General features: G+C 40.3%; 2 protein-coding genes across 4 annotated transcripts in view; one reads left to right on the top strand and one right to left on the bottom strand.

Annotated features, from left to right (window-relative positions):
• Window positions 1-11,159, top strand: part of NCBP1 (nuclear cap binding protein subunit 1) — a 42,800-nt gene extending 31,641 nt beyond the window's left edge. For both annotated transcript variants that reach the window (XM_066256686.1, XM_066256687.1), the window contains 7 exons: window positions 475-577; window positions 1,417-1,510; window positions 2,190-2,293; window positions 4,555-4,669; window positions 8,041-8,169; window positions 8,578-8,691; window positions 10,640-11,159. In XM_066256686.1, the coding sequence (XP_066112783.1) occupies window positions 475-577; window positions 1,417-1,510; window positions 2,190-2,293; window positions 4,555-4,669; window positions 8,041-8,169; window positions 8,578-8,691; window positions 10,640-10,753 (773 nt within the window). In that variant the 3' untranslated portion in view covers window positions 10,754-11,159. The remainder of the gene's footprint in view (window positions 1-474; window positions 578-1,416; window positions 1,511-2,189; window positions 2,294-4,554; window positions 4,670-8,040; window positions 8,170-8,577; window positions 8,692-10,639) is intronic.
• Window positions 11,160-11,743: 584 nt separating this feature from the next.
• XPA (XPA, DNA damage recognition and repair factor) overlaps window positions 11,744-18,436 on the bottom strand; it is a 28,987-nt gene continuing 22,294 nt past the window's right edge. For both annotated transcript variants that reach the window (XM_066256688.1, XM_066256689.1), the window contains exon 6: window positions 11,744-18,045. In XM_066256688.1, coding sequence (XP_066112785.1) covers window positions 17,897-18,045 — 149 coding nt within the window. In that variant the 3' untranslated portion in view covers window positions 11,744-17,896. The remainder of the gene's footprint in view (window positions 18,046-18,436) is intronic.

Here is an 18,436-nt window from a genome sequence, read left to right as displayed (position 1 = left end):
AAAACATTAAGGTCTTTGTATTATTTATTACTGGGATTTTTCTAAGACATTTAGGATTTTAGAGAAAATGTAATTAGAAAGCTTAAGTCAAAATGATGGTATTAAATTTAGACATCTGAAGATACAGACTTAAGTGTTTGGGGCTTTATTTTTTTTTTCTATTAATATATTTATCTTTGCCACCATATAGAGAGATATGAATAAAGGAAATCTGTGTGGTATTTGTAAAAGACATGGATCATATAGAAGAATTACAGAAGCACCCAGAAATTGAGGAATTAAGATTATGCTTAGTTTTATATTGAGTAATTGAAATCAGTGGTGGTCTTGATCGTCTTTTAGTACTCAAAGATGTTATGTGAATTGTCTCACTTAATATTTGGATATGAGCATGCCATCTGTTTAGCATTCCAGGTGAGGGAGCAAGGAATTGTATACGTTTTCCTAACTCTTTTATGGGGGAATATTTTTCAGATGAAGGATTCAGCTTTAACCCATTAAAAATTGAGGTCTTTGTGCAGACTCTGCTACACTTGGCAGCCAAGTCATTCAGCCACTCCTTCAGTGCTCTTGCAAAGTAAGTGCAACAAGAACAAACACCCTTTCTTTAGGTTTTAGAAGTTTGCTTGAATATCAACAGTATAGCCATTTTTACCTGAAATTGTTGAATAGGAAGATGTTAACAGTCTTATGATATAACTTGATACAGTGTGTTTGGTATGTGATAGCTAAAATCTCTGTCCTGTGGCTTCCATCATCTGCATGTACAGTATGCATATATACATGGAAAGGGGGTATTTTTTTATGTAGACTTTTAGAGAAACCAGTGAAAAACTTGGGTCCATAGGACAGTCATATATAGTATATAGTATATAGTCAAGAAGCTCCCACCATCTATACATCTTCCTAAAGGAAGTTAAGCAGAAATGAAAGCCAACTACATTTTGGAAGCCACTTTAAAGGTTGGCATCTAAAGACAGCTTTTAACTGGTCAGGCAGTTTAAAGAAGAAAGAACATACAGATATTCCTCCAGTCAAGCAGAGAAACTTTGGCTCCCCACCTCATCTCAACTTCAAGTCTCTGTATTACTTGCAGGGTTCCCACAGGGTAAGTCACACAAAGTACATTACCTGTGTTTGGAGCTGGTTCCTTAGCCTTCACTTATTCTTAGAGAACACAGTAAATTGTAGTCCTGGGCTAACAATAGTATATTGTAAATCTCTTGGGATTTTGTGACAAATTCCATACAGACTATGAATTTCTACTCATACCTTTTATATCCTTAATGGTTAACATCTGGTTATTTTGCATTTATATATTGCACTGTAAATTGAGTAATAGAGTAATACTGAAAAGGTTTTGAAACATTAAAATGCTTAAGGTTTTATGAGGTGTTTTTTCCTCCGCTACCAAAGGTTTCATGAAGTCTTCAAAACCCTAGCAGAAAGTGATGAAGGAAAGCTACACATTCTAAGAGTTATGTTTGAGGTCTGGAGGAACCATCCACAGGTAAAAGCTATTTAATTAGATGTGTTGAGGCTCTGACTGTATCGATATAAAAATAAGGCTATTACCATTGTTATAGTTTGTAAAACATGAAGTTTGTTTATAGATTGGTTTTTAAATCTATAATTTTTAATACTGTGGAATTAATGATGTTTGGTTTTTGTTTTTTTTTTAAAGAACAAGTATGATTTGGTTTCAAACTATACTATTAACATTTTAACTAGTAAGAATAATTGTTGCTTAAAGATTCTACCACTTGGGTAGGAAATAATTATGTAGTTTATCTAATTTCTGAAAATACGCCCCACATTTCTCAATCTCAACATATCGTTTTCATACCATGTTATAAAAAGGCATTTAAATATCAGAATACATTTAAGACTTTTTATAATAAAACACATATTAAATTTTAGAATTCATTGGAAATTATATAATTCTGTAGGTATAGTCTAAAATATTTTTAAAAGTTTGTGTTATCATTCAGAGTTTTTCTTTTTGCTCAGTCTTCATTGGTGTTAAGTATTCTTAGAGGAAGTACCAGAGCCAAGCACAGGGCAATAATTCTTAAGGCCTAATGGTCAAACTAATTGAAAGCGAGTCTCACAGCCCTGTTATACTTTTGTAGCGGTGGGATTATTATGGCCATGTGTGAGTGTGATTTACCTTGTCGTCTCTTCACTAGATGATTGCTGTACTCGTGGATAAGATGATTCGTACACAGATTGTTGACTGTGCTGCAGTAGCAAATTGGATCTTCTCTCCAGAACTGTCTCGTGATTTTACTAGGTAACAGGAATTATTTTAAGGTTCATATTCTCTAAGAATTGGTTTTCGTGTGGTCCCTTATACATAAGCTCCAAATTTTGATCAAAACCAGGTTGATAGTAACATATACTGATGTTACGGTCTGGTAGGATTATACCTGGACAGTGGTAATACAGCCAGTCAGGTTGCAGGACCTTCTAGGGACACACATGTAAGTTGAATCAGGACTCAAATCAGTCAAGTAGAAATGCTGCTGAGGATCAAGATCAGTGATTTTAAACCTTTTTGCACTTGGGGACCAGTGAAAATAGAAGGATTTTGAGGACTGCCAAGGCAGAAATTATCCTGAGCATAAGCAAATTTGATTAAGATCATTGAGTTCATAGTCTTCATAAAGCAGGGTACTCTTTCACAGTCTCACAGACTGACACAAAATTTATAGCATTCCCATCTGTGGAGCGGCAGTTGGAAACACTGATCTAGACTATTAGGAGAGAAGATCAGGCCATGTGTCAGGGTCTTGGCTAGATAATGGGACATGGAAAAGAATTCCAGCTCCTTTGGAACCTGGAATGCACACTGGGATAGAAACTAGGAGAAACCAAGCACAATAGGTTAAGTACACATCCTTGGAGAGGTTGAAGGAAGCTTGTCTGGCACCCAGGTGCCTATGAGGGATGGAGGTCACACCTTAGTCATAAAAATAATAGACCTAATGCAGAGAGTTCATTTGAGACCCATTCCCCCTAAAGGAAAGAGACTTTTCATTAAGTTTGGTTTTTATTCATGTGGTTGAGTCCCCAGTTTTTTAAGTGATCAGGACTAGGACAGCAGGAGTGGACACAAAATAGGAAAGAAGGGAGAATTACTTGCAAAGACATACAGATCTGTCACAAATCTCACAAGCTTTTATCCTCTTCCTTGTGTCCTTTACTGGCAGAAGACACTGGTCTGAAATAAACTGAGTCCTTAGGGTGAAGTGGTGTGAACTAAGGTTATCATACTGGCTAAGTTGGCATTCACAAATGAAAGCAACATAAAGACATTCTCAGATTTGTAAACTCAGAAAACTGGCCACCCAAGTATGTGTTAGCCCAGAGGTCGGCAAACTGCGGCTCGCGAGCCACATGTGGCTCTTTGGCCCCTTGAGTGTGGCTTTTCCACAAAATACCACGTGCGGGTGCTACCAAGATAAGGAATGTACCTACCTATGTAGTTTAAGTTTAAAAAATTTGGCTCTCAAAAAAAATTTCAATCATTGTACTGTTGATATTTGGCTCTGTTGACTAATGAGTTTGCTGACTACTATGTTAGCCATTATCCTGAGTGATTTACAATTGCAGCTCATGTACTCCTCACTGCATCACTGTAGAGGGTGACATTGTCCTCTGTATTTTACAAAGCAGAAAGAAGTTGCAGAGTGCTAAGTGCAGAGCTAGAATGGACACATTGCTCAGTAACTCCTGTTCTTCACCAAGCTCAGCTTCTAACTCTGCAGTGTTCTCTGAACACCCCTTCCAAAGTTAAAGTATTCTGTACTTTTATCCCATCTGCTGACATTCTAAACTTTGAGTTTTATAAACAGATTGGTTTACTGTTGGTTACTTAAACTGTCATCCAAGTCAAAATTTGTAGAAGGAAATATTCTTCTGTGCTATAATTCAGGAGTGCCTACTCTGTAGACAGAAAAGTGAAGCTGCTTAAAAAAAATAAATCATTTATGTAACAAACATTTTAAAGCATCTGCAAAACAATCCTGGTACTTTAGTAATTTGCTGATAAGGTAGCTGATATAAAAATATCTCATTCTTAAAAGTCCAGCAGTTTATTGCTATTATCATCTAATGAGTTACATTCCAAGAGAATTAGTTGAGTATGTGCTAAATATATAAAGCATATAAAATGAGCCTTAAATTAGGTTTTTTCATTTTGAGAAAATTCCAGTACTTGGTGTTTAAATAAGAGAACATGTAATTTTGTTCTTGTTTCTTCTGGTTGGCCATTTCAATTCAATGAATATGTACTACACATCCCTTCAGTTGTGTGTAGTAGGTGATGGAAATAGGAAAAATGACAAGGATCCAGTATTCTCTTCAGGAAGCCTCACCTGAGTCTCATGGGTAAAGATAGAAGCTTAAATGCTGATGGAGATATGACTAATTCTGCCTAAAGAGTGGAAGGCTACATCAGACCTTAAGAGCGAATAGGTTATGAAAGTTGAGCAGTCTTATTTCCTATGAGTATAGTTTAACATACAGTAACCAAATTCTATTTTACTTTAGATTGTTTGTTTGGGAAATCTTACACTCCACAATTCGTAAGATGAACAAACATGTTCTGAAGATCCAGAAAGAGCTGGAAGAAGCTAAAGAAAAACTCACAAAGCAACACAAACGGGTAAGTCTTGTTTCAATTCATGAATGGCCAAAGAAAGCATATCAGAAACTTGAGACTATTCAGAGTTCATTACCTGTATGGGAACTTATTTTTCTGTGTTCAGATTATGCAGAGCTGTTTGTAGACGTGGAGGAAGAGGAAGAACATGGGGGTTTGTTGCTCTCTACTGTTTTGCATGGTGAACCTGTTAAGGAAGCCACAAACCTTACTTTTCCATAGTACACCATCTCTGGATCCATTTCAGGCTTGTCATTCCCAGATGGGAAGAGGACAGTGAAAGAGAACAGCTCTGTTTCTATAACGTTTCTGTGGCTAGGGGGGAGGCAGGAGAAGACTGTTGGTGTCATTGCTTCACCCGTCCTGGGAAGAGGTGAGGCAGTCTTTGCCAGATTCACAGTGTACTTCTCATATTAATTAGAAATCTAGTGCTTTGCCACTTTGTGGGGAGGCAGTGAGCTGGCTGTATTCTGTGATTTAGCATAGTAATGCTGGTTTTTTTCATGATAGTCTTTTCCAGTATTATACAAATTTACCAGAGTAGAAGGTGAGAACAAGTTTAATAGTCTTACACAAACCAATAGCAAGTGCAAATGCTGTTAGTCTCTATATAGACATGTATTATGTAGTTTACACTCTCGCAGACCTAAAACACTGCAACGTAAATAATGTCATCCCCATTTTATACAACTACAAAATGAGGCTCAGAGAAGTTAAATAACTTGCTAAAGGTTCCATGGCTTACAAGCGATAGATAGGGCTAGGATCTGCCCAAGTCCAGGAACTTTTCCTCCTGCCACACCACTTTTTATGGATTTGTGGTGTCCAACACAATAACCACTAGCCCCTTAGAACTTTAACTAAAATTAAGTACAATTTAAAATTCAGTTCTTAGTCACACTAATGACATTTTGAGTGCTCAATAATCATGTGTATCTAGTGGCTATTGCAACAGACAGTACAGATTTATGTCACATTTCCCTCCCTGCAGAATAGTGTATTAGGTACTGGTACACTAGAACTTGGCCTTAGTGTGGTGTTACGAAAATACAAATAATGTGTCAAGTTGCCTAGAACATAATAAGGCAGACCCCATTACAGGTGTGTTAGAGATAAAAGCAGAATTTTGTAAAAATGGGTGGTTCTGATAATTTTGTTTCAAGAGTAAAAGAGGCTATCATAGATGGGGCTTTACCAATAGTTGCTATCTAGAAAAAAATGGGCTTTCTAGGTTTGGTGACACCTACTTTCTTGCTACAAGAACCTTGGTATATAACACCTAGGATCAGGTTCTGGCTCTGCCACTGGCCGGCTATGTGACACTGGAAAAGTCATGGGACCTCTGAGCCTCCTTTATCTGGAAAGTCTTTTCTTCTGTCTTTAAAATAACATCATCTAAGCAAATGCTCTAAGTTCTTCACAGTGCACTGGGAGGGAATTGATGAACTTTAACAGAGGTACATTGAGCCCATATTGCCAGCAGAGTCTTAAAACAGTCTGCTGTAGCCATTTCTAAATTATTACAGGGTTGAGCAGCCTATGGCTCTTGAGCTACATAAGGACTTGCCAAGTTTTTCTGGTTGCCCATTAGAATGGAAAATTAGCAAGCTGTCTGTTACTGCTCACATGGTCAAATTGATTTCTTAATGACTGAAAAGAAGGCACTGTCGGTTTTTTTATTGGTCATCTACTTTGTGGAATAAGGAGTAGTAGAGTTATAAGAACATTGTCCTCATTATTTGCAGGTTCTATTTTTAGAAAATTACCTACACACTAAAATTTCTTTGTAATCTTTTTTTTTTTTTTTTTTTTTTCATTTTTTCATTTTTCTGAAGCTGGAAACGGGGAGAGACAGTCAGACAGACTCCCGCATGCGCCCGACCGGGATCCACCCGGCACGCCCACCAGGGGCGACGCTCTGCCCATCCTGGGCGCCGCCATATTGCGACCAGAGCCACTCCAGCGCCTGAGGCAGAGGCCACAGAGCCATCCCCAGCGCCCGGGCCATCTCCGCTCCAATGGAGCCCTGGCTGCGGGAGGGGAAGAGAGAGACAGAGAGGAAAGCGCGGCGGAGGGGTGGAGTAGCAAATGGGCGCTTCTCCTGTGTGCCCTGGCCGGGAATCGAACCCGGGTCCTCCGCACGCTAGGCCGACGCTCTACCGCTGAGCCAACCGGCCAGGGCCTCTTTGTAATCTTAAAATCAGTACTCACAGTACTTTCCTGGGCACTGGCAGAGCAGTGGAAATTATGAGTTACCAAGTGGACCTGTTTGCAGCCGAAATCGAACAGGGCAACTCTCTGCCTTGTTTCATTTCTCCTACTACTATAAATGTCCATTCCGTGGTGTTATTTAGTGCCATGTTATTTGTGCTTTTTGTTTTCACACTGTGCTGGCCTTTTGGTTGGTGTTACTGTTTCAGTCCCAAGCACAGGACTGAATGGCTGTCCAGTGTTCTAAGCACAAGAAGGTCATGATGTGCCTGATGGGAAAAGAACGTGTCAGATAAACTTCATCCAGGCATGAGTTACAGTGCTACTGGCTGTGTGTTCAATATGGATCAACCATATAACCCAGAGGAAGGAAGAGGAACTCACCAATCTGTATATGTGGCTGCTTCATCAAGCACTAAAGTAGCATCTCTAGTGTGTGATAAAGCTATGGAAGAGCAGCAAAATTTACTGATTTATGAGATGATGACTGATTTATAAAAAGCTACAGTGGGCAACATTCTTGTGAGGCTGAAAGCCAAAGAAATTTAGTCATATTATTGAGGATCAGGAAAATGTTATATCCTCCTCAGCGAGTGTTTTAGTAAAAGAAATACTGTGTACAACTATTTGTAAGACATAGTAAATAAGGTGTCTTTAAACAGAAACACACATAAAATAAGGTTATAAACGGTTGATGAAAACAGGACACGAGGCTTCACAAGAACCGGCCCTCTTATTTCCCCTAGGATCAGTGGTTCGGTGTTTACTAATTCAGGGTTCATAGCTACATCAGAAAATACAGCTATGATGAATGACAGGGATCAACTACATTTTCCATGGGGCTCAAAGTTGTTTTCATTTTGACTGGAGGAAAATTATGATACACATTTCCTCCCTGATTGGGCTATCTTGTTAAAGGTGCAACACACTTCTGCTTTATAGCCAACACTCCCATTGCTCTTATCCAAGACAAGTACCTCTAAACTTCTCTGGCCCTAGGACTTCCGGGTGTATGTGTGTTTGTTTGGTGGAGTACTTGCCCTGTGGAATGCAAGTCTTCAAATAGTATTTGGCCAGACAGAACAAAATATTTCCTTTTACTTGGGATTAAATACACTGGAATTCTAAGTGGCATTTTCCTTTTGTTCCTCTATGTTCTGTAGAGAAGTGACGATGATGACAGAAGCAGTGACAGGAAGGTTAGGGCTATTGAGGAGCAAATAGAAAGACTGCAGGAAAAGGTGGAATCTGCTCAGAGTGAACAGAAGAACCTCTTCCTTGTCATATTTCAGGTAATTTGGCTTGGGACATTAATATATCATATAAAAGTATAATGTATTGCTTTTAATCAAAAATGTTATTTTTAGTTAGTTTTTAAAAATTGGTTATGTTTATGTTATGATGATTCCCAGTTGTGATCATTTAGATGACTATTTTCCTTCCTGAACATTTTTGTGTATTAAGTCCTCTTAACATTTCTGATTATGTACTAGCTAAGTAATCTAGACATAAAGGTCTTCACATATTGCCAAAAAGTATATGCAAACTCACTTGATTTGGTGTACCTTTCTAGACAGCATTTATTGAATTATGAAAGACAGTGGATCAAACAATACCTTTGATATCCCTTGGTCAAAAATGTGATTGTTTCTGAAGAATTCACTCTCTAAAACATCTTTAACTTTGTGCCTCCTTTGCAGCGCTTTATCATGATCTTGACCGAGCACTTAGTACGATGTGAGACTGATGGGACCAGCGTATTAACACCATGGTATAAGAACTGTATAGAAAGGCTCCAGCAGATCTTCTTACAGGTGTGTGGGAACTTTGATTAGATAATGAACATCACTATTCTAACTGCAAAGCTATTCCATTTTTAAAAATCGTCAAATTTGTTATGAGGTTATGTAATACCCTTTTAGTTCATATCCGTTTGCTCCTATTGTTGCTCATTAGACTATTTAGTCTTGAATTGGTTTTTATCACTCCTAATTGCCATTCTCTTTGCTAGGAAGCCTAGCTATATTACAAAATGCTAAGAGAACAGTAATTACTTTAACAAAGGTTCTCAAAATCTAATGTTCACATGACAGACAATGCCCCCAGAATCAAGGTTATGTTAAAGGTTTGTAAGAGAGTGGAATTAATTCTTTGTATTTTCAGAACTAAGAGCCCAAACCCTCACTTATCCCAGAAAAGTTATTAAATTAGAAGTCTTAAAAGCAAAGAAAGTTCTTTAAGCCTCCAAATAAAAATGTAGATTTAGTTACTGCCAATTTAAACAGCCCCTAGTCCTTCAGGGATCTCTTGAGTATATTCAAGTTATATAGATTATTCAATTTTCTGACTTTGTGTGTGTGTGTGTGTGTGTGTGTGTGTGTGTGTTTTTCTTAAGTTGGAAATGGGGAGGCAGTCAGACTCCTGCATGCACCCGACTGGGATCCACCGGCATGCCCACCAGGGGGCGATGCTCTGCCCATCTGGGGCGTTGCTCCCTTGCAACCAGAGCCATTCTAGCGCCTGAGGCGGAGGCCATAGAGCCATCCTCAGCGCCCGGGCCAACTTTTGCTCCAATGGAGCCTTGGCTGCAGGAGGGGAGGAGAGAGACAGGAAGGAGAGGGGGAGGGGTGGAGAAGCAGATGGGCGCTTCTCCTGTGTGCCCTAGCTGGGAATCAAACCCAGGACTCCTGCACGCCAGGCCGATGCTCTACCACTGAGCCAACCAGCCAGAGCCTAGACATTTTTTTTCCATGTAAGCTCAGCAAGTCTGATTTCCAGTAGGACAGATGAGCTATTTTTAAAAGATAAAAGATGAATGAGGTTTGAGTTTATTATGTGAAATACTTAATAGATCACTGGCTAATTAAATTTTTATCTTTTGAAAAGAGATTGTTTTAACACTAACCAAAAATAAAAAGATTCCAAAATTATTTTTCTTACATTTCGGGGACCATGGTTTTAACCGTAACAGTAGTGGTTGTGCTATTCATTTCTATTTATAACATGTACCACCTTTCCTTTTCAAAACAAAAAATCTTCCTAGTTCAGTCCCTGGTGGGCTACTTTTACAGTTATACTTGTGTTTTGTCCTCATTAGGGGAGAGATCCAGCTTAGCCTAGTCTAATAGTGGGAGCAGCAGTCACTGCCTTGAAGCAGGAGCTGTGTTTACATAGAAGCTGGTCAGATTTTTCTTTGTTATTCAACATCCTGTTCCCCCCTCATTTCCCTCTACATTTTCTTTATGGGGCCATCATTCCCATCAGCATAACCATCCCCCCCCCCATGCCTCTTCCCATCATTCCTCATTGTGGGTGGGGCTGCTGAGGGGAATGATGTGCAGAATTGCTTAGGTGCCTTTTTTTTTTTGAAGCTGGAAACAGGGAGAGACAGTCAGACAGACTCCCACATGCACCCGACCGGGACCCACCCGGCACGCCCACCAGGGGCCAATGCTCTGCCCCTCCAGGGCGTCGCTCTGCTGCGACCAGAGCCACTCTAGCACCTGGGGCAGAGACCAAGGAGCCATCCCCAGCGCCCGGGCCATCCTTGGTCCAATGGAGCCTTGGCTGCGGGAGGGGAAGAGAGAGACAGAGAGGAAGGGGCGGGGTGGAGAAGCAAATAGGCGCTTCTCCTATGTGCCCTGGCCGGGAATCGAACCTGGGTCCCCTGCACGCCAGGCCGACGCTCTACCGCTGAGCCAACCGTCCAGGACCTGCTTAGGTGCTTTTTCCTGACCTAAACATCCCCCTTTGTGTCCACAGCATCACCAGATCATCCAGCAGTACATGGTGACCCTGGAGAACCTGCTCTTCACTGCTGAGTTAGACCCTCACATCCTGGCTGTGTTCCAGCAGTTCTGTGCCCTGCAGGCCTAAGGGTCATTTCCCCCCTTATGTCAAGATTGTTTTTTAATATCTCAAAATAATTTGTCTTATTTTTGATGGTTTGAATGCTTGCTTTCTGTAGCATCGTTTCACTTTCTAAAGAAAATGGAGGACAGTGAATATGCATTCACTGTAATTGCCCCTACAAAGCAAATATTCCCAATGACAATGTGACGATGACCATAGGATGTATTATATATGTGACAGATACAACTTTTCTGATAATTTTTTTTCCTTAAGGCACAAAAGATAACTGATTTGAAGTATGTGAACACTAGAGGTCAAGCTTACAAAGTAGTATATAAAACCGATGGGATTATTACCAAGTAGCATAGCTTTTCACAGCTCATGGGTAACCTAACATGGCTAAAATAAAACAAAAAAAAATTTTTTTAAACTTTGGTATTTCATGATTTATCATCTCAGTTCTACTTTAAAACTCATGATTTCTTTCTAAAGGTATACTTAACTCTATTTGAAATTTTCCCTTCAAAAAACTTTTCTTTAGAATTTTAAGATGCTACTGGTTATTTTTTAAAAATGTTATTTCAAGTAGCCGTTCCCAAATTTGTCTGAATATAAATCAACTAGGAATCTTTAGTCACCTTAAAACCACAGTCTTGGGTGGGCGAGGGCACTCCCATTGGACGTTCCTAAGGCTCCCCAGGTGGTGCTCATGTGCAGACAGTTTGGGAATCATCTTTGAGGCCCTGGTCATTTCCTCTAGAAGTAGCTAGATTGGAATTAAATGTAGATTTGGATTTTGTTTCTGTGGATCCTGGTCCAAGTAATAGTTTCCTGTTTCCTGTATGGTGATGAGGCGTATTAACATAATAAATGAGAGTACACTGGAAAATAATATACAAGTTTAAGGGATTATCTGACATTTCAATTTCTAGCATTTTCACGACTTTCCATTAAACCTTAGGGAAAATTTACCAATAAAACCCCACAACTGCTAGTATTTTTGAGCAATTGTACAACATGTGTCTTTTTAAAACTTATAAAATAAGTTTTGGTACATTAAGCACTTTCCTTATTAACATATAATCTCTTTGGTTTACCATGCATTTAGTGGCTACAGAATATACTCTACTGAAAAGGTGGGACTTCCGAGGATTTTTAAATACCTTACCACTTAAGACAAACGATTACCATATTCCCCATGTATAAGATGCACCCCTTTTTGAAAAATTTGGGGTCTAAAAACTAGGTGCATCTTCTACAGTGGTTGTGGCATTTCAAATGCCAGAGATGGAACTGAGGATGAGGCAATCTATGAAGACAGTGATTCATCATCAGACACAGATGAAGACAAGCTAATGGATGGGAGTTTTGACGGTGATGAGGAGTTGTATGAATTTTATGATGAATAAAACTTGAGCTCAATAACTTTATGTAATACATTTTTTTCCTTCAAATTTCAGGCCTCCAAATTAAGGTGCGTCTTATACATGGGGACATACGGTACTCACAAGAATAAAGCTGTGTGGCAAGTCACAAGCAGAAAGAGGACTAAAACCCGGGTTGTTTGCTAAATATATATAAATATTTTGTTCATACTGTTCCTCCTTACATTGCAAAGTTTCACTAATGACACTTGATCCAGATTCTAGAAGAATTTCTAGGTTTTCATTTCCATTCTCTTGGATCCTTTCTTTATGTGTTATGGTTGCTTCTAACAACTGCACTGATATGAATGGCCCTGCCTTTTCCCAGCCTGATAGCTAAGCACATGAAAAAACTGACTAGAGACTGAATTTTAAAGGAATAAGAGGACAAGAGTGAATATTTAGCAATCGCTTTTCTCATTAATGAAGCTCACACAGACAAAAGAATAGCATGTCACTGTACATTGTACAGGGGCGGGGGGGAGAATATCAATATTCTATTAACTTATACTGAGTCCACTTACCATGCTTTTGTCAACATGAACATATACTTTGTTTTGCCTGATTCTAAATCTCCCAGGAATTATTCAGGAAGCAGCTCATATGAAAATAAGTTGGTTTACTTTTAGACAAGTAAAAGTTATTAATATTTAGTTAATAGTGATTTGTATAACTTAAAGAACTTGCCAACCTGAGTAGAGCAGACCTGGCTGTCATTGATATCTGGATGTCAGGACTGTCTTAAATTAATAAGGCAAACAGTGATTAGAACCATACCTGAGCTAGACAAATCTGTAACTGTATTTGTCTTAAAGACAGTATGTGCTCATTAGTGAGTGGCTGTTACATGCCACATTCTACAGATGCACCACATTTAATCCTCATACAGTTTTCTAAGAGATGAATTATGCCCATCTGACATAAAAACTTACCTAAGGTCCACATCTAGTAAGTAGAACTTGAACCTAAATCCATGTGGCTCAAGGGGTCCTTCTCTCCTAATGTAGTAATGCTGTTGTCAGCAGCCTAAACCCCTAGTTCAGGGGTTGGGAACCTATGGCCCGTGAGCCAGATGTGGCCTGTGAGCCAGATGTGGCTCTTGATGGCTGCATCTGGCTCGCAGACAAATCTTTAATTTAAAAAAAAATGTTAAAAATATAAAACATTCTCATGTATTATGATCCATTCATTTCCTACTGCTCATGTTCATGGTTGTGGGTGGCTGGAGCCAATCACAGCTATCCTCCGGGACAACAACAAATTTTTATTGGATAATGTGTAATGTACACGGGTCGTTGTGAGGTCAGAAAGTAAACTTCCCTCCTTTTAATCAAGTAATCAGCTACCTAATTGCAGAAACCCTTTTGATGAAGAAGATGGCTAAAAAAAAAAGATGAGTAGTATCATAATTTTCAGCAGAAATGGATAGGAATTCACCTTTGTGGAGAGAGCAGGTTCTGCAGTGTGTCTAATATGCAGTGATAAAATTGCATCAATGAAACAGTCAAATATAAAGCGGCACTTCAACACACGCCATACTACATTTGCATTGAAGTATCCACCGGGGGACAGCAGGAAGAAAGTATGTCAAGAGTTACTGTGCAGAGTACAAGCTAGTCAGCAGCAACTCTGTGTTTGGACCCAACAAGGTGACTGGAATTCGGCTAGCTTTGCTGGTGCTTTAGCAATTGTGAGAAACAAAGCCATTCACAGATGGGGAGTATGCCAAAACATTCATGCTTCGTGTTGCCAATGAACTTTTTGATGACTTTTCAGATAAAGACAAGATATCAAACGAATAAAAGACTTGCCTCTGTCGGCAAGAACTGTTCACGATCTTACCATCATGATGGCAAATCAAATTGAGGCAACACAAGTGAAGGACATAAATGCAGCACCATTCTTTTCTCGCTTTGGATGAGTCAACAGATGTAAGCCATTTATCCCAGTTCAGTGTGATTGCAAGGTATGCTGTCGGTGATACACTATGTGAGGAAAGTTGCTGTTTTGCCTATGAAAGAGACAAGAGGGGAGGATTTATTCAAGTCTTTCACAGAGTTCACTAAAGAAAAAAAATCTACCGATGGATAAACTTATTTTGGTGTGTACTGATGGTGCTCCGTGCGTGGTGGGGAAAAACAGGATTCATAGCGCTTCGTGAACATGAAAAGAGACCCATCCTAAGTTTTCACTGCATCCTACATCAGGAGGCGCTTTGTGCTCAGATGTGTGGTAAGCAGCTTGGTGAGGTGATGTCGCTGGTCATTCAGGTGGTCAACTTTATTGTTGCCCGAGCTTTAAAAGATCGCCAGTTTAAAACACTGCTGGATGAAATTGAGAATAATTATCCTGGTCTGCTTCTGCACAGCAATGTGCATTGGTTGTCAAGAGGGAAGGTGCTCAGCCATTTCGTAGCTTGTCTGAGTGAAATCTGGACTTTTCTTGAAATGAAAAACATTGAACATCCTGAGTTAGCTAATGCTGAGTGGCTCCTGAAGTTCTACTATCTCATGGACATGACTGAACATCTGAACCAGCTCAATGTGAAAATGCAAGGCATTGGAAATACAGTCTTATCCCTTCAACAAGCAGTGTTTTTGCATTTGAAAACAAGCTGGAACTCTTCATTGTGGACATTGAAACAGGTAGTTTACTACACTTTTAAAACTGGGAGAGTTTAAAGATTAATGCACAGCAAGTGACCCTGCTCAACATCTTGATCTCTAGCAGCTAGCGGGCTTCACATCTAATCTGCAGTCATTCAAAGTGTGCTTTAGAGAATTTCATGAGCGCACTCATCTTTTTAAGTTCATCACCCATCCACATGAGTGTGCAGTGGACAGCACCCACCTGAGTTACATCCCCAGTGTCTCCATCAGAGATTTTGAACTACAAGCTGCTGACCTGAAGGCCTCAGACATGTAGGCCTCTATTGTATGGCTCTCATGGAATAAGTTCAAGTCACAGAATGAAGATTTGGAAAGACTTGCACGACAGCAAGCAGAGTTGGCGAGCAAACACAAGTGGGGAGAAATAAAAAAACTTCAACCCGCGAACCAGCTGATTGTCAAAACTTGGAATGCACTTCCTGTCGCATACCACACACTGCAGTGTGAGTACTGCTGTACTGACAATGTTTGGCTCTACGTATGCATGTGAGCAGTCTTTCTCACATCTAAAGAATGTTAAGACCAACCTACGATCACGTTTAACGGATGGAGGGTCTCAATGCCTGCATGAAGCTTAACCTCACCAGGTATCAACCAGACTACAAAGCCATCAGCAAAACCATGCAGCACCAGAAGTCGCATTAATGGTAAGAAGTACTTTATTCATCATTGGTTAGCAACAGCATAACAATGTTATTAAAAAGAATTCAGAGACTTATTGTACTTTAAAAGTGTTGTTCTTACATAAAATGCACATTTACTTGTATTTAATGTTAAACATATTGTATGGCTCTCATGGAATTACATTTTAAAATATGTGGCGTTCAGGCCCTGGCCGGTTGGCTCAGCGGTAGAGCGTCGGCCTGGCGTGCGGGGGACCCGGGTTCGATTCCCGGCCAGGGCACATAGGAGAAGCGCCCATTTGCTTCTCCACCCCCCCCCCCTCCTTCCTCTCTGTCTCTCTCTTCCCCTCCTGCAGCGAGGCTCCATTGGAGCAAAGATGGCCCAGGCGCTGGGGATGGCTCCTTGACCTCTGCCCGAGGCGCTAGAGTGGCCCTGGTCGCGGCAGAGCGACCCCCCGAGGGGCAGAGCATCGCCCCTGGTGGGCGTGCCGGGTGGATCCCGGTCGGGCGCATGCGGGAGTCTGTCTGACTGTCTATCCCCGTTTGCAGCTTCAGAAAAATACAAAAAAAAAAGTGGCGTTCATGGCTCTCAGCCAAAAAGGTTCCCAACCCCTGCCCTAGTTTCTGTTGGCAGTGAGCTCAAACTGGAAGTTTTGTTTTGTTTTTATAGTTCCAGGAAGGTCTTGCTGCTGGTTCAGAATCAATTTTCTACCCTGGCCCGTTGGCTCAGTGGTAGAGTGTCGCAGGAGTCCCGGGTTTGATTCCTGGCCAGGGCACACAGGAGAAGCGCCCATCTGCTCCACCCCTTCCCCTCTCCTCCCTCTCCGTCTCTCTCTTCTCCTCCTGCAGCCAAGGCTCCACTGGAGCAAAAGTTTTCCCAGGCGCTAAGGATGGCTCTGTGGCCTCTGCCTCAGGTGCTAGAATGGCTCTGGTTGCAAGAGAGTGACGTCCCAGATGGGCAGAGCATCGCCCCCTGGTGGGCGTGTGGATCCTGATCGGTTGCATGCGGGAGTCTCTCTGACTACCTCCCCATTTCCAGCTTCGGAAAAATACAAAAAAATAAAAAAACCCAAAACAAACCAGAATCAATTTCTACTCTGATATGGAGCATAGCATGTAAAGGAAATCAACACAAAAATATATTAAACATTTCTGTATCGACTACATATATAAAGAATAATTTAGTCTCAAACCTCTTTGGGTTTGACTTGTTTTGACTTTTGCCTTTCTTTGAGCATAAGCTCCAAGAATTGATCGAGAAAGAAAAATGGAAGTGTATAAACTTCCTATTGTATTTGTAGCAGTAGGATAAAAGTTTTATCAAAGAATAACTTTAAAATATCCAGTTTATCTTAACTTGAATTCGTTTTTGTAAAAATATATATATATATATTACATAAGCCCTGTAATCAAATACCTGGGATCAAATCCTCTTAGTAACTGTAACTACCTTGTAATCCTTTTCAGATAATCAGGGAAATTTTAACTAGCTAAACGATCCAGAGGTCTGGCATGATGTCTGGTTTTAGGTTATCATTTCCTTTCTAAGTGCTAAATAACCACAGAAGCAAGCAGTCTTGCCTGCCAGGATTAAGTCAGAGTACATGTAAGGCACTTAGCATACTGCTTACCTGGCATGTAAGTGCTCAGTAAATGTTAGCAAGTTACGATAAACAGCTAGCTAGCAACTAATATTAAGACCTATAGTAAACTCTAGAGATAGAGAAAATGATCAGACTCCCACAAGTCAATGTTTATTCCTCTGGTTAGTCAGGACTTGTCCAGCAGTAGTTTCTTCCCCCTGATTTGGAGACAAATAGTCTAGCAGTCCTAACCCAGATTCTGAAGTGCAGGGTCTACCACCATTGCTGTTTCTTGGGATAAGAATCCAGTTCAACCAGCCTTTACTAAGCTCATCCTCCTAACCCAATCTAAGGTTTGCCTTGGTTTATTTCTCAACTTTAGTTCTCACCTAACAATTGAACCTACAATACCACTCAGCTCCCATCCTATTCTAAAAGAGATAAAAAAATAAATTAAAAAAAAGATGACCACAACCCCAATATTTTGTCCACAACCAGACCTGCTGGACCTCAACTGAAACTTGGTTTAAGTTAAGCCATTACATGCATACGTATTAATGAAGCAGTATTTATACAAGTGTTTCATTCATCTATAAGAATTTTTCTTTTTTTTATTCAATGAGAGGAGGGGAGGCAGAGAGGCAGACTCTCGCATGCACCCTGACAGATCCACCCAGCAAGCCCACTAGAGGGTGATGCTGTGCCCATCTGGGGCGTTGCTCCATTGCTCAGCAACTGAGTTCCTCCTAGTGCCTGAGGGGGAGGCCAAGGAGCCATCCTCAGTGCCTGAGTGAATTTTGAACAAGACCAATCTAAATTTCCTTTATCTAAACCTAAACTTCTGTAAAACAGATCACTTAACTAAAAGTCACATTTTCTCATACGTCAGTTCATGGCCACACATTGTACAGATCTTCCGGTACACATCATCTCCTAAATTTTCTTCCGGTCCATACTCATGTTGGTGAGCAACCACTTCTCTTTTCCATACACTGCTTCTTACTGCACGCCGTAATTCTAAGGAGGGAAAAAAAACCCGTTTTTTATTCAGCTAAAATCCATTGATTGGGGGTTGGGGTGGAGGAGTGGTGGGGAGACAAGTGGGGTGTATGCTTGTGTATGTGTTTAAATCTAGTATGATTTACCTTAACTTTCCTCAAAATTGATTATACAAACTTACATCTCTAGGTTGGCCTATGAAACCAATCATGCCATTGTTGTAGTAGTATGAAATGGGAAAGTCAGAAGATGAGTAAAAGAACAGGATTTTGTTCAAGCAACTGAAGGCAGGATGCCACAGCAGGAAAGGGGAGTCAGCTGGGAGATAAGTCAAGCTTTGCTTACAAGAAAATAAGAAAGCCAAGAACTCTGCCACTGTGCCGATACTCTATCTTAGAAAAACTGTTTA

The sequence above is a fragment of the Saccopteryx bilineata genome, chromosome 2 (assembly GCF_036850765.1).
Source record: "Saccopteryx bilineata isolate mSacBil1 chromosome 2, mSacBil1_pri_phased_curated, whole genome shotgun sequence".
Classification (NCBI taxonomy): Eukaryota; Metazoa; Chordata; class Mammalia; order Chiroptera; family Emballonuridae; genus Saccopteryx; species Saccopteryx bilineata.
This window is presented reverse-complemented; position numbering and strand designations above follow the sequence as displayed.